Below are 16634 nucleotides of genomic sequence, written 5' to 3' on the forward strand. Positions count from 1 at the left end.
CATTACGTAGTACAGGCACTATGTAACGAAAGGGTTTCTCTGCATTTGACCCATCCTAGTGTTAGGAGCTGTGGGCTGCCATCATGTCCGGCGCCCGGGGAGTATTGAGTATGTAAGTCGCTTTGGATAAAAGCGTGTAACATGTAACATGTAATGTAATGTAATGTGTTGCCGTGATGACATTTAGATGTCTAATTAAGCCACTTGTTAGCAACCGCTGTTTTTAAGACACATACTGTAGAAGCTTCTTAAATGGGTTTACTGATGCTTTTTATGTCGTGGAACAAAATGTGAAAATCTCTTCAGCTTGTATTAATTCATTAAGACCTAATCTCAGGCATCTAACCAAAAAAATGCTCAAAAGACAGTTTACTGTAAGATGGAACTGGAAGGGGTAAAATGCTAACTCATTTCAGGGGTTGAGGACTCATTCCTGCACCATTCCTTTCTACACCACCAACTAAAGCTAAGCAGGTTTTGATGTAGTTGGAAAATTGGTATTAAACTAAATCAAAACAAATGACAACATCTGAAATGAAGAGTTGAGAAATTACTTGGTCAATTTCAAATGAAATCGCACATATATTTGATACATTTGACACTGCCATGTTCGAGGTAATGTTGCATCTAGACAACACAGTTGGATATTGAACAAAAAAAACAAACATATTTTCCTCTTATCAGAGGTCACAGTAAAGAGCAGCCTGTGGTCCTGCGCCCCTGGAGTAACACATCTATTTTTCCAAAATTCCAGCTCACTAGAGTACTGAACTGCAGCATCATCTCAATGTGTTATTTATGTATTTTTAGTTAGATCAGCTAGCCTCTTTTGGACCTCACCTTTTTATATATTTTTCTCTTTGTATCGTTTTTTCTTTTTTTGAGCCTGCAAGCATCTGAGGCTAATTACGGTGACCATCACATCAGTTTTCATTAATTCTATGCTTTTTATTATATTTGAATATGGAGTCTGTGTATTCTGAAACTCCTGAAGGAAGAAGAGAATAGGTCATAGTGTACAGAGACATCATATTGTAGCTGAGGTTTTTCGCTCGGATGTTTGGTGTACTGTTGTGGTAGTACTTTACTTAAATCTCGCTCAATACCATTGATCCATTGTCCACTTTCGGCTGGACATGGCGTCTTCAGAGTAAACCTTCCAGACCTCCACTTACAGAACAACCTTCACAAATCATCCATCAGAGTTCAGGACATTTGGCCTCCAGGTTTGCAGAATATAATGACCTCTGTACCCTGCCATCTACTTGTGATCAATGCTAGAGCTTTTAAAAACCACAGCAGACTCAGCTTCTCAGATCAGCCACTATTCTTCACTGTAAAGCAGCGGCTCATTTTAGGACTTCATTTGATTAGTTGAATAACTTTCGTCAGTAACACAATTTCCAACTGGCTTGATTTGCAGTGTTCAGCCATTTTCTGACATTTTGACTTGTATGTAAAACCATTTTGTCCATTTGAGTTTTCTGAATGTGGGTTTATGTGGCTGTTTTGCAGCCATTACCAAACCATGACAGCTGTAGTAGACATTCAGGGTCAGAAAGCACCACAAATCACAAATCTTCTATTGGACCACTTTCAAACTGCCATTACACAGTTAAAAAGTGAACGTCAAACAATTTTTAAGAGACAGTGATACTGCCAATCAATGTTGTATTATGCTCAAGAGCTTAATGTGTTGGGCAGGGCAGAATGAGGATGTCTGATTCATCTTGTCTGAACTGATGGACTAAAATGATTCGAAAACAGTTTGTAAAAATGTATTTAAAAAAGGATATATTCTGCTTATTTTCAAATTGTGTATTTTGTGCCTCTACTGTGACACGTCTCCATGCTTTAATGTTCAAAAAGCTCTATTTTCTCATACTGCCTGTGCTGCAGCACCTCTTTTCACCCTCTGTCTGAAACCAGAGCCCAGTCTGCTCTGATTGGTGAGCTCTGTTGTGATTGGTCAACCACTTAGAGATGTCCCGCCTCTTAGCAAATCACGTACAATTGGTTGGAGCACTAGCCAATAGAAGCACGAGTGTTATGTAGTGATGTCACTATGTTGCGGAAGTAAACAAAGGAGTCCGATGAAGGCGTTTCAGACAGGTTGGGAGTTTACGGGAGAGAAACTCCAGGAACACAGGGAGTTCAGCCTTCACAGACGATTTACATGCACAAAAACCTTTATAACACACTTCAGGGAAAGGGAAAACCCCAGAAAGCATAATAGGGCCCTTTTAAGTTTGACTTTATCCCTATTTACTATCTTTTAAATTAATCCTGTAGTATTTGTGATTTTGGAAACATGTTTTTGGTTACTAATCTTGACAGGAAAGTTACCATACTACTTCACTGAAATGTGTACTTTCTCATGATGGAGGAGAAAGCACATACTAAACAAAAGGGATAACACCGCAGTGAAGGATAAACTCTGTTAGCAAAAGTATGCAAATATAATCAGGTTGATACACTTAAAGTGTTAGAAATACATATTTTATGCAGAAAAATAAGTAATACTATTTTACATTATATCATTTATTTATTATTTGTATGGGTGCATGCAAAAGCGGGATTTAATTGTTGAAGTTAGTTGAGGTGGAATTAATTTAAACTGATTTGAATTAATTATTTTCATTATGGATGAATCTGTTATTTTTTCATTAATAGGTTGTTGTATTAGTTTGCAAAATGTTGTACCATGCCAATCACCCAGAGCACAAAGTAAATTGGGTTAGGGGTTAAAAGTAAAAGCATGAAATCCTAACATGTGTGCCGCTGGAAACATCAAATGTTTTTACATTCAAATTGGCAGGCGATTGATCACATTTGAAAAAAACAATTGGCAACTGTTTTGATAATCGCTTAATTGTTTCAGTTGCATTTGCACAAATTGTTTTTTAATAGTTTGATTTAATAAAAAACATCATGATTTATAAACTCTTCACATGTTTTATGTAAAGTAAAAAGTACAATATTTTCCCCAGGGATGTTGAATAGTAGAAGTATAAAGTCAAAAGAAAGTACCTAAAATTTGAACATCAAGCAAGGTGTTCAAATTATGTAAACAGCGAACTAAAACAATTGTATATCCAGCAAAAACATTATTGTATAACATTTTTTAGAGAATAAAACCAACAAGCTGCTCTGGAGTCTGATTGTATATCCTAAGCGCCTCCTCTTGTCCTCATCAAGTTTGGCTAATAGTGGAGCTGAAAGGATGAGCATTGGAAGGAAAATGGATTCGTCTTGAAAGAGGCATTATCCTTAGGAATGTCTTCCTTCTGTTGTGTGGCTTCGCTCAAAGCAGATCTTCGCCGTTCTTTCCTTTCTCCCACTTCCTCGAGAGGATTCTACTCGTGTTTTGCATAGGATTTCCATGGCTGGTGCCTCTTTCCTGCCAGCCAGTTCCTGGTTTTGTGTCTGACTCTGCTGCTCACACCCTTGCTTAGTGTGTGTCCTACACTGAAAAGTTAGGGGACACTGGTAATGGCCTATTGGCTGTGCAGGGATCTGGTTCTTCCTTCATCCAGGACATTGTTAAAGAGGCACTATAATGCTTATGGGGGGCTTCTCTTTCCTGTAGTCTGTTATATAGGTTTTTGTAGATGAAAAGGGTCTGCAAAGGTTCAAATCCTACAGTTCACGCCAGAGGAAGTTTCTGTCCCACACACTCCCCCCTTCCTGTAACGTCTCCATTGGACTCATAACATAGTAACATCACTATGTAACACTTGCTCTTTTATTGGCTTGCGCTCCAACACATTGTACATGATAGGCTAAGGGGCGGGACATCTATAAGCGGTTGACAAATCACAACAAAGCCGGCCAGCTAACCAATCAGAGCAGACTTTGCTATGGTTTCAGACAGAGGGTTTATTGTACTATCCAAAGGGTTTTAGTTCATCACCTGCATGTTTTTCTGCTGTTCTGAATTTGTATCTTCATGTTTTACTGCACTTGTCAAGCTCTTCTTTAGCTGACGGATAAAACCGTCAGCTAAAGAAAATGTAAAGAAAAAGGTAATGGATCAGTTTTCAACACTCATCATCTGTGAGTTAAACAATAGGCAAAATGACACCTCTCCTTAATGCTGTCTGTCCTCCCTGTCTCCCCCTTATTAATTGTCTCTCTATCTTCTATAGCCGGAGAACATCATGCTGCTGCACCGCTCAGTGCCTCACCCGCGCATCAAGATCATCGACTTCGGCCTGGCCCACAAGATAGATTTTGGCAATGATTTTAAAAACATCTTTGGGACTCCAGAATTTGTAGGTCAGTATCACTTTGTTTGTATATCATATATATCATGGTCCTTTCTTATTTTATTGCTCCGTATGTAGTTTAAAAAGCTTCTGCTCCAGTGAGTTTGTGCATCTCCATCCTTTCTCTACCTCACACACACTGCACCACCCTATGTTCTTGGCTTTATACCAGGGGTTGCGTATTGTGAGAGAATGTGCCAAATGTGCCATAGGGACTAAGTGAAAGGGAGCTGATAATAGACTGGAGATTATCAGAACTGATCCTTCTTGCCAACACAAACACACACACTAATAGACACATCAGTGGCTCCGTCCCATCTCCCATCACCTACCCCTTTTTGCCTCGGGGCAGTTGCCAATACTCCCAGTCTCCACCTCCTCAACGCTGCTGCCAACTACCAGCATCCAGGCCAAGACCAGAGCCTGTTCCCAGTCCAGCTGGATGGCAGCGGTCAAATGCTATAAATAAAGATCAAGTGTCAGAAAGCTTGCATATTTAAGCTACCTAACCACTCTGAAAGTCATTTGACAGCTTGTTAAGATACTTAAAAATGTTTGTTACATTTCTTTAGGGTTTGAACACCTTATCCATAAATCCACCAAAAAAGACCTTCCTTGAAAACCCTGAACCTTTGTACACTTTGGGGAGGAAAAACATAAAGCCCCAGAAGGTGTCTAAAAGTAACATAAATAAACACAGATCATTTCACTTGCTATGTTTTTATAGCTCATGGTATTTAGTTTTGCTGTGATAAAAGAGAAGAGAGTTCTCTTTACAAAAATGTAAATGTTGTAAAAGACCTGAATGTTATGTTTAAGGTGGTTTAAATAAATACAAAGATACTCCTTATAACTCCGGCCCCTGCCTAGGTATCATCTTCATCATCTTTTCGATAGTCAAAGTAGTTTAATAATAGTCATAGTGTTTGAATCCATCCGTTCGATTGTAAACATGAACAGGAAATATAAACAAATAAATAAATGTGGCTCAAGTTGCAGCCCACAGCTAAACGTTTCCATGGCAACCTAATACATTATACACGCTTTTGAAGCCAGAATAACATGCTTGAAGGGAGGGGCAGTTGTCTGGATTCATCCTCTTTCTCTGCCAGTATTCTTGTTTTGTTTTAGCTATAATTCAACTTTAACTACAGTGTTCACACATCTGAAGACATGTGACAAGAGAAAAAAAGAGGATAAATAATCTCAGTACTAGTAGGTGGTAAACCACACACCTAAAGAAACAAATACAATCTAAATGCCCTAACAAGCTCAAATAATACTCGCGAAGGAGGCATTGCTAGAAGAAAATAAGTAAAGGAATCAGTAAGGGAAAGTAGAACATTAAATCAGAGATAAAGTTAATGTGTGTGTGTGTGTGTGTGTGTGTGTGTGTGTGTGTGTGTGTGTGTGTGTGTGTGTGTGTGTGTGTGTTGGGCTGAATATTAATGATCTTCTTTTTTCCCCACAGCTCCAGAGGTAGTAAACTATGAACCTCTGGGCCTGGAGGCTGACATGTGGTGAGTAAACAAAAAGTCAATCTGCTCTACAATGAGCGTAATGCACATATGCTGTTTTAACATCATTATTTCTGATGAACATCTGCTGCTAAGTAAATGTATGTTTTGCACGATGCATGGCTGTCTAAATACACAACGTTGTTCTCTGTCTTGCAGGAGTGTTGGTGTGATAACCTACATCCTGTAAGTATCTGAAATATTACCAGCCATGATGGACAAGTGTGTGAAATGTCAATTGTAAACACGTGTCACACAGCAGGGTTTTTACAACCGCCACCTTTTTGTGTTCATATTTTCATACAAACCCCAGGGCGTAGTCACTCTGTAAACATGACCTTTGACCTCGCTGTCGTTGAAGTCGTCGGGCCGCTCAGCAGCCACCGCCGCTGTGAAGTGTGCGCTGTTTGTCGTGAATAATGGAGCAGCCCGCAGCATTTTAAAACTGCATTTTCAGTGCACTCGAGCGTGATATTGTTTCAGCAGCTGTGTGAATAGAGATATTATTTTGCTGATTGGACTGATATTAGCTTCCTCCTGAATTTACTTTAAAATGGTGCAGGAATGAGTCCTAAAATACTTAAATGAGTTAGCATCTTACCACATCCATTTCACGCGTGTTAAAGTCAGCGTTTTTTTGGACGTGTTTGATTAAATGCCTGAAATAAGATCCTCACTCTTCCCACTCATAAGAAAAGTACACAGCACAATGGAAATCTCCAATTCAGCCATTTATTTACCTTCAAAACAACAACAGAAATAAAGCATTTAAAGGGCCCATGTCATGGCCATTTCTACTGATCATAATTCCATTGTTGAGGTCTACTAGAATAGATTTATATTGTGCAATTTTCCAAACTCACATTGGTTTCTCATACAGCATCTCTGTAAAGTATGTGTATTCACTCTCTGTCCTAAACGGCTTGTTGGAGCTCCTGCCCCCCCCCTCCCTGTGAGTGCTCTGAATGGAACAATAAGTGTGGCTTGATATTGAGTAAGAAAAAGGTTTATAAACGCTGTGATAATAGGTCTGTGGAGAGCATTTCTCCGCGATCCCAACTCGTCTATTACCAACCAGGGGACTCCCTGTTAGTTGAAAATGTACGCTAAAGGTCCCCACCCCTCCTGGTGTGTGAGGAGCTCCGCGGATTGGTCCATTTTGGTTCCCGGAAGATACAAATGGAAAAAGAGAAATCTCCAACGAGGCGTTCTGGGGCAGCATAGACAGGTCTTTTCTGTGTTAGAGTTTTACTCGCTACAAGGTGTACTTTGAGGGTTTGTGACTCTGCAGACCGTTTACATGCATAAAAAGCTACATGACACACAAGGGGACAGGTAATAACCAGAAAAGCATGACATGGGACCTTTTAATGCTTAATTTAAAAAAAGCCTAAAGCCTAATCAAAAAACAAAAGTCTAATAAAACACAAGTCTCAAACCTGATCTTCTACGCTCCAAAACAAGAGTAAAACAACGGTTTTCAATAAACAAAAAGGACTTCTCACTTTTACTGAACTGCTTCTAAGTATTCAAAATGTAAAGTGACACCAGGGGTAAGATAACAAAATATTTGAACAATCACATTTTTTACAAATTCTCATTAGAATAACAAACATGCGGAAAGGCCTACAGCATCATGCAGATCTCAGGACAAACAAAAAGCTGCCTCTTGTTGACCCTGGTTTATAACACAGTGAGTCATTATTTACCACATGCTCTGTGATGTAACACTGGTGCTGTTTTCCACTCAGGCAGTGGCACAGCATATTTCATCATGTACTGAACTAGTTTAAGTGTTATTTTCAGATGCCTTTATGCTACTTTATATTATTTGTGTCTCATTTATGCCTTGATTGGTCAGCCTTGTTCTCCTCAAGGTTTCTACCTGTGAAAACTGCATTTTTGGTCACTACTGTTGCCTATGCTTGCTCATGGGGAAATGAGAAGTTGGGTTTCTGTTTTCAGAATTGTATGCGCAAGAACAATTGTAAGTACTTGAACATAAAATATTTCTTCAATGTGGTGCCGCTTAAATATTTTTCCACCGCTGCCAAGGGTTCAAGCATATGTATTTTCAAAAATACTCGCAATAAAAGATTTATATAGCAAGGTATTTATACTTAATTAAAAAACGTTTTTAACTAATTAAAAAAAAATCACCAGGACTTTATACACACACAGGCATCTAAAATGTGTTACTTTTCTTGCTGCAAATGATGAAATGATCTGAAAATGCTTCCTGTAATTGCAAATGAAAACTTAAATAGGGAATTGTAAATGTCAATCGCACTCACTTGAAAACGTAGGTGGTTGAATCATAAAGCATTTGATCTGCAAATGGCTCTTTTTTTATATAAATACTGATGCCCCAGGTCTGGTCACTCTTTTGTTGATCTTGTTGGTGACCTCAGAGAAGAAGAACTGGTTACATATCGGCCTTGTCATCATTTGTTAAACAGATTCTCCTTTATTGCTACTTTGCTTGTACTACCAATTGATCTTTACAACATCCAACACATAAAGAGCATCTTCATCTCCTACAGCCAAGGCCTTTCATTGAACTAGCGATTGTTGGTGATGCAGCCGTTCGCAGACATGTCAGCACAGTTTGATTCAAGAGCGAGAGAAAGCTTCACGCCCTTGGCGGCCGACAGATCAACTGCTGTTGGCTCTCGACCATGCTGTCCTTTTTATTCACCCGGTTACAAGGTTTTTCTAAGCTTCCCACACGCCTTCTATCCATCAGAGAGACACCTACGCGAAGCACAAACACAAAATGTGCCCACACGAAAATGTGGAGAGCCCTCACCAAAATACAGTGAGGTAAAGATAGGGAGGCTGAAGGTATAGGTATTATCTCATTGTTACATAATGAGTAGCTGCAAACATTATACACTTCATTTCAAAAAAGGAATATGAGTTGCTGTTAAAGTCATGCATCATTTTGCCTCTACAGTACATGAGCAAATGCATCCATTCATACTGTACTGCATACACACACATTCTTTGTTCATGCTGTCCACCCACACAGCTGTCACAGACTGGAGAGGTAGAAAAAACATCGCTCCCTGCCTATTATCACAGCCGAGCAACACTGAGCTGCACTTACTGCTCCTCTCCTTTTGTAAAAAAGGAACAGAAAAAAATGGCCTGGGATAATTCAATAAACCATTTGCAGTGATTTTCATGAGCACCTACAACCTCTTAGTGGGACTATTCTGCATGAGTGATGACCCAATTGCCGCGCTGTAATCAGAGCTGCACAAAAAAGCTCCATTAGGGACCTCAAAAGTAATCACCAAATATGTTATGGTTCCCGTTTTTTAAAGATTATAAAGAGACTTTTTTTGAGATAATGTACCCTGAAACCTTTTGAATGAAGGTAGTGGATCAGTCAGTCTGCTGTGAATCGGCTTGATAAGTAAAATTGTGCATAATGCATATATATTTGTAATTTTTACTGTTTTATCATATATATTTATTATAACAGTGTGCTTGGCAGTTCAAAAAACTAAAACATATCGTACTAAACACTAATAGTACTAATTACGTGCCAAAACACTTCCATTAGGAGAAATGCAATGCATTTTCATAAACGGTCCAAATATAAAACTATGAAGAATCATCTTCTCCAACTAGACAACACATACGCAGTATTTAGAAAACATTCAACAACTTGACAAACTTGCGCATGGTTTGCTAAAATTGCTGCATAAACCAAACGCTGCAAACACAAAATGCTGCAAACACAAAACGCTGCAGGAAACTCAAAACACAACAGAAACGAGGTCACTAAAAACTGATGCACACAGCTGGGACCGGAGCACTTGTTGGCGTTCCAGGATTATAAAGTTTTCCAAAAGTGATTCTTCAGAGTATTTGAAATGATGAGGTTAACTCGCTAGCTTACAGCAGATCTGCGATAATATCAGGATGAATCATGCAATCACATTAGCCAATAAAACATACTTTTTAAGTTTCCAGTGACAGTAATATTTGGCCAATTTATAATCCCCAAACGTCAACAAGTGCTCCGGTCCCAGCTGTGTGCATTGTTTTTCCCCCGTTCCATTGTGTTTTGAGCTTCCTGCAGCGTCTTTGAATTTGCATGTTGTTTTTGAAACTGCAGCACGTGTTTCCTAATGGAAATGTTTTTGGCCGTTGTAGTGCAGTTGTCCCTGTCAGCCACTGTAACTACTAGAGTAAAAAAAGAAATCCATGGTGAAATGTTGCCACAGCATCCTGTATTCACGTTTCACTGCCTTTTTGGCTGTCTTGTTTAGTTAAGAGCCTTCATTACTTGTTTGTTGTGAGCAGCTGTGCCTTATACAGTCGATACATTTATATATTTTCGCTCAACTTGAGCTTGACCCCCGCACCACCTACATGTCTGTACCAGCTGGCGTGTTAATCAGCGCCTGGTGCTGACCAGCTGGAGAGGTTTTCTGAGGCCGGTGTTTGTCACACACTAATATGTGCTTTAAATGCCCCAAGGGACCTCATCTACATGCAGAGGGGCCCTGTGTGTTTTAAACGGTCTCTGTGTTTGTACATTAGAAACACACCTTTTGGACTCGTCATAGTGGGCAACATTGTCCCATAAAAATCCTTACACTATACTCCTCGTGTTATCAATGTATACAAGAGCCTTCCCAGCTAGCTTTCCAGTGACAGTGATTGTGTAAGCACCTTTTTAAAAAGATCACCCAAACTCTGTTGTTCATGCGATCGGGAGAGTTCAAACCCCTGACAACAGCTCTGCCTCCTGAGCTACAGTTGCCCCAAAAACTTACATTTTATATTGAGGCTTGACTGTTGAGTTAGTTGCTGCACAGCTCTGTAATCCCATTCCCAACCTCAAGGAGTAGTAGGTTCACGGTTTCAGTTTTGAGAGCCGAAGCTGATCAGAGTGAGTTTATTCTTCAAGTAAAATCCGAAGTATTCCTTCTGATCACAAGTCAGAGGACGACAGCGCTCGGCGTGTTGTTAGAGTAAATACAATTAAAGGATCTGGAGTTGTTTTGCACGCAGTCCAAAATAAATTCACCAATTTCAGATTTTCTTGGTAATGTCTCAGTTATATTTTTCCCACAGGTGTTTGACTGTTTTATCGATAAGGCTGTCACACAATCACAATAACTATATGATTATAATACATATAGAACCTTTAAAAACAAAAAGGTATCAATTAGATTAATCTTCAAACGTGTTCATTGTGCCTTTTATCTTTATCTGTCCCTGGATTATTAGCACAATATTATAATATGTGTATAATAAACATGATGTCAACCCTAATCGTCTCTCCCTGCTCAACAACACACCTCTCACCTTGCTGTCACCCTCTGTCCTGTCCCTGCAGTCTGAGCGGTGCGTCTCCCTTCCTGGGGGACAACAAGCAGGAGACTCTGGCCAACGTGTCGGCGGTGGACTACGCGTTCGACGAGGAGTTCTTTAGCAGCACCAGCATCCTGGCCAAAGACTTCATCACAAGGCTCCTTGTAAAAGACCCCAAGTATGTCAAATCCCTTTCTTATGTTTGAGATTTTAATGCTATCGGGTACTTTGTCTCTAAGGTGTAGTAACAGCCCAGCATGAGCATGATTGATATGATTTAATTGGGACATAAAGGGTGAACTAGGGATTCAACTCATTATACATTTAATGAGTTTCATTCTTTCCTATTATGCTTTTTGGGGGGGTTTTCCCTTTCCTGTAGTGTGTTAAATACAGTAGGTTTTTGTGGCAACCTAATACTTCCTGTTTACTTCTTCTGAATTGAGGGAACTGCAGTTTCAACACTTAAAGGGTCCCAATTGTGTTTTTCAGGGTTTTCCTTTTCCTGTAGTGTTATATAGGTTTCTGTGCATGTAAATGGTCTGCAAAGGCTAAAATCACAAAGTCCCCTGCAGAGGGAGTTTCTCCTAATACAAATATGAACCTGAACATGAGCTTAATATGGTGCCTTTAAGTCAATACAACATGACAAATAGTGAAAAAAGGCTCTCACAATTTCCCACAGTCCAGGTTGGCTGGCTTTTCTGCTTGATGACTCTAAAGAAAAAACATTACAACTTTTTCTCATATTTTCCCTACTCTAAAAAAACAACACCTTTTTGACAACTAATGCCTTTTTCCGAGCTCTGCTCATGCTTTTGTAGTATTTGTTTGTGGTAGTGTGTGATCGTTTCAGAACGTTTTGCTTGATCCATTAATAAAATTACCAGTTACAAAATGTTTACTTTATTTAAAGACTTTATTAGTAGACTTTGGAGGAAAATAATGTTCAGAAATTCATCTTTCTGAATACAACTGTAAGAGTGTCAATATGGACTTGAAATGAGAAAGGCAGTAGCTCTTTGCCAGTTAGAATTCAAAGATAATGCAGCACAATAAATGACACATTGTCTCTCATCCCTTATTCTCTATCATTTCCACAATAGCTCACTTAAAAAGACATCATTCTGAATATTCAATTGTTATTTTTTCTAAAAAGCTAACAAGAAAATTAAATATAGACCCATTGAACATGTTCCAATGGGACAGTACCTAAAACTGTGAACGTCTCCCAGAGTTGCTCTGGCAACAACTGAATGGCTGCAGCTCCACTTAAAGACCGTGAGTGCCTCCAACCCTCTCTGCTGTTCCTTCAGAACAATGAAACGAGAACGAGGGTGTTGGAACAGCGGTGAACCATTATAGTTGTGGAGATGATTTCATTTAGATAATGTGAGAAAAAGCACGGGTTGCATTAAACAGACAGTGGGCGACAAGAGGGGACTGACTTTGAGAAATCCTACGTGGAGTTTATCAAAGCGGAAAGGCTCTTAATTGATCTACACCGTTAGCAGACATGGATCCACTGGGCTGGCAGGAAGAGTAATGAAGGCTCCCTTGAGAACACACACATTCATCATGTTCACTGTGACAGTGGACTGCAGCAGCACAATCACTGTGATTGAGCAATACATATGGTACATTTTCTCATGTCAAATAAGGAAAGACACTATGACGAAGTGCCCTGTTACGTCAGTCAGAGGAGGGGGTTGGTGGGTTTTTACTTCAGCTCAGGTCTGTGCGTAAACACAGAACAGCGTCAGTTAGAGACAGGGATGTTGGATTGAACAGATGTCCACAGGAGGAAGTGGTGTGTGAACTGGAACCGCACCAGTTTCCTTAAAGGTTGTGTTGGCTTTCGTTGAACAAACTAAAACTTTTACAAAACAATGCATTGTTGTTTTTATAGTCAGTTTGCAGTGATGCACATTCAACCGCACCACTAGGACTGGTACACTAGATTGGCTGTTATATATTTATATACACACATCACGAGAATGCAAGGCGATCAGAAAAAATAGAAACCTAAAAGAAGATAATATTTAAGTACTTATGGGAAGAACTAGTGGTGTGAATATAATATCTCGTAATTTGATTTGAAAATCAAAAATATTTTGTTTGATTTTGTCACAACTTTAGAATAAATCTTGTTTAAAATGTCTACCACCAATAGCAAAGTCTAGGCTCTTAAATAAAGATATTTTCTCAACCCGCCGAAACAGTTTGTCATGTGACTTTTGATGAATGTCTCGGTACCTCATTTGGCATGCTGTTAAAGAGAACCAAGAGTTTCACATAGGAAATGAGAGGTTTAAGATCAACTAAGGGCAATATAGAACAAAACATGAGGTCATCACATTACGTTTCATTTAGAACATTTCTAGTAAGTACCAATTCAATTATCATTGAATATAATAATATGGCATCGAAAAAAGTATTTTCTTCTGGCATAATTAGCTAAATTATTAGTTTAGAGATGATAGCCAGTTCAAGGCAACTTAACCCTGTTTTGTATAAATGTACGCATAACAATGTGATAACATTCTTTGGCAGTGTTGGTGAGCGATTGTTGTTACACAATACACAATATCCACTTTAAGTTATAAATCCTTGAGTTTGATGGCTTATGACCTATTTTATAGTATTACAGTATCGGATGACAGTACACTTTTCTGACAGATTCTGTTGTGTCATCCATTTGGCCCCATTACAATGAATTAGGGCGCTGCATTTTTGTTACACAGTTTTTGATTTAGATACTCTAAAAACAGAAATAACTTTGAAAATTGCAACTAATTCTCTAAATTGTAAGTCATTATGACTATGATATATTGTCCTAATCTGATATCGCTGTCTCACAACTGCATAAAAACATTTTTTTTAAACCTGACGCTTATGTTAATCCCTCTGCTCACAGCTGTGTTTGCTGTCTGTGTTTAGTAATCCCTTTAATCTCTCTGACTTTGAACAGGAAGATGGTTGCATAAAAATACATGTTATTTATCAATCTTATTGACATGATGAAGACTAAAAACAGGAATGCTTCTGGTGTTCCTGACAACCAGTGGTTTGCTTGAACTATTTTGAAAATATATGTATATACCCTCATCCATGTGTGGTATGTTGCATTAAAAAAAAATCTGTTTCATTTACTTTTGATAGATAGAAATGGTGTATCAGGACACCTTGAGGAAGGCAAGTGTGGAGACTTCCTAATCCACTAGCACGTTTTTTTTGAAGACTTAGTTTAAATCCTGATCCAACACTTGATTTGTTGGAATTGTTGTTTTACAATGACATCTGTGACTAAGGCATTTCTATCTGCCTAAATAACTATATGACCTCTGTGTATCTGCGGCTTCATTTAAGATGACCGACCCGTGTGAACATGCTTCAATGGCCCAAAATACAGATGTGTGCTTGGTAAAAACAAAAACATATCGTCCAAAAAAAAACCACTAATAGTACTAATTACGTCCGAAAACACTTAGATTAGGAAACCTGCTGCGCTTTTAAAACGATGTAAATTTAAAAACACAAATGTGCCAAAACACATGCATATGAAGAACATGTTCACCAACTTGACAACACATGGGCAGCATTTAGAAAACATTCAACAACTTGACAAAAACGTTGCAAACACAAAACGTTGCAAGAAACTCAAAACACAACGGAAACCAGGTTGACACTAAAAAGTGATGAATACAGCGGGGAAAGGAGGGCTTGTTGTCCGGGAATTGTAAAGTTGTGCAAAATAAATATACTGTATATTATAATACTATAAAGTGCAACATATCTTAAGAGATCCCGTAAATATTCTCTGTCTCCTAATATGTGTATCATTGTTCTTCACAGAAAGAGAATGACGATTCAGGACAGCCTCCTGCACCCCTGGATCAAGGTTGGAGCCTTTTTATTTTCTGTTCAATGTTAAATGTATCCTTTTTCATTCTGTAGCATATTTAAGATGGTCTGGGTTTGTAAGCCGGATGTTGCCAAGCCTCTATTGACTGATTCTTTACCAAATGTGTCTTGCCAAAAATATTCTCACAAACTTGTTTCTCTCGATACATTTCCTTGTGTTTGTGGAATCAGCCAAAAGACACCCAGCAAGCACTGAGCAGGAAGGAGTCGGCTGTCAACATGGAGAAGTTCAAGAAGTTTGCAGCTCGGAGAAAATGGAAAGTAAGTGTTTTATTTATTTCTCAAACTTCTGGAAAAACAAGAACATTGACCCAGTCGCTGATTACATCCCTAAAGCACTACACGTTAAAAGCTCATAAAACCCCTCCTCAGATGTTGTCACTACATCTGCTGCAGCATCGCCATAGCAAACACATTTTCTGCTAGCTTCGCTTCAGCGGTCGTCTCCTTGTCTGTTTCGGTCCGTCACGGCTGACCCAGCTTTGCCTCTTAGCCTGCAAGGAATCAAGGGATTGTTTATCTGCGGTGTTTTGGCGAAGCTGTCATGCCATGTCTCCGTCTTCATGCTCCAGAGCGCCACACTGGAAGCTACTGGCTTTTTCTGTAACCCGTTATTCAACTTTGAGTTTATTTCCCTCCACACGTAAAACTGACAACCAGAACATGACAAAGCATAGATATAAACATTGTTGTTTAAGTGAGATTTAAAAAGGTTTATTGATTTTACGTCAGAAATACTGCAAATAAAGTCTAATTCAAGACATCCATTTCTCAAAAGAACATACAATGATTGCTAGTAGCTTTAACATCAGCTTTTAAATGATTTAGAACATTATCCCTAGCTCAGTTTAATATCTAAGTCATTAAGTCAACCAGGATTAGTGAGATACATTTTAGAGTGCCATTAAATAGATAAATAAATAAAAAGGACATTTTTTTTCTTTTCAGAAACCAATATAGAATAATGTTTAATGTTTGACTAACTATAATAGTTTTGATTTGGGCATTAATAATTTTTGGATGTTGTTGGCCACTAACAGACTGACCTCTGCAAGTAGCCCTTGTTTGTTTCAGATAACTTTATCATATTCAGCATGTTTTACCCGTCTGAATGGATGTTTCAGGTGTGTTTGTACAATTGCCTGCCTCACCTGGTCCTTGAGAAAAAAAGTGCACCAACTCTGTACACCACAACATTCGATTTAACAATGTGTGGCCTGATAAAGAGTCAAGTCACCTAAGAGTGTTAATCACAATGAGCTAAGTAATTAAGGTGAATTTATAGAGCAGAACATTATTCCTGGTCCCTGAACGTGACTTGACATTGACATCCTCCAGTTGTGCTCATTCATGAACTCTATTCTTCTTCTTGTCTTTTCCAGCAATCCGTCCGACTTATCTCCTTATGCAACCGCCTGTCACGCTCCTTCCTGTCCAGAAGCAACATGAGTGTGGCGCGCAGTGAAGACACGTTGGTAAGACCTGGAGATCTGCTTCTGATTTGTGCGTTGACTGTACAACAAGACGTTAAAGGAGGCGACATGCAGCAAAGATCTTGATCATTAGGTTTATCAGGTTTGCAGCAATTAAC

At 38.9% G+C, this 16634-nt stretch overlaps 1 protein-coding gene across 2 annotated transcripts in view; it reads left to right on the forward strand.

The window, feature by feature from the left end:
- dapk1 (death-associated protein kinase 1) overlaps nt 1-16634 on the forward strand; it is a 90035-nt gene that overhangs the window by 45885 nt on the left and 27516 nt on the right. For both annotated transcript variants that reach the window (XM_034118523.1, XM_034118524.1), the window contains exons 5-11: nt 4149-4278; nt 5740-5788; nt 5945-5971; nt 11145-11297; nt 14975-15020; nt 15215-15304; nt 16426-16518. In XM_034118523.1, coding sequence (XP_033974414.1) covers nt 4149-4278; nt 5740-5788; nt 5945-5971; nt 11145-11297; nt 14975-15020; nt 15215-15304; nt 16426-16518 — 588 coding nt within the window. The remainder of the gene's footprint in view (nt 1-4148; nt 4279-5739; nt 5789-5944; nt 5972-11144; nt 11298-14974; nt 15021-15214; nt 15305-16425; nt 16519-16634) is intronic.

The sequence above is a fragment of the Trematomus bernacchii genome, unplaced genomic scaffold, assembly GCF_902827165.1.
Source record: "Trematomus bernacchii unplaced genomic scaffold, fTreBer1.1, whole genome shotgun sequence".
Taxonomy (NCBI): Eukaryota; Metazoa; Chordata; class Actinopteri; order Perciformes; family Nototheniidae; genus Trematomus; species Trematomus bernacchii.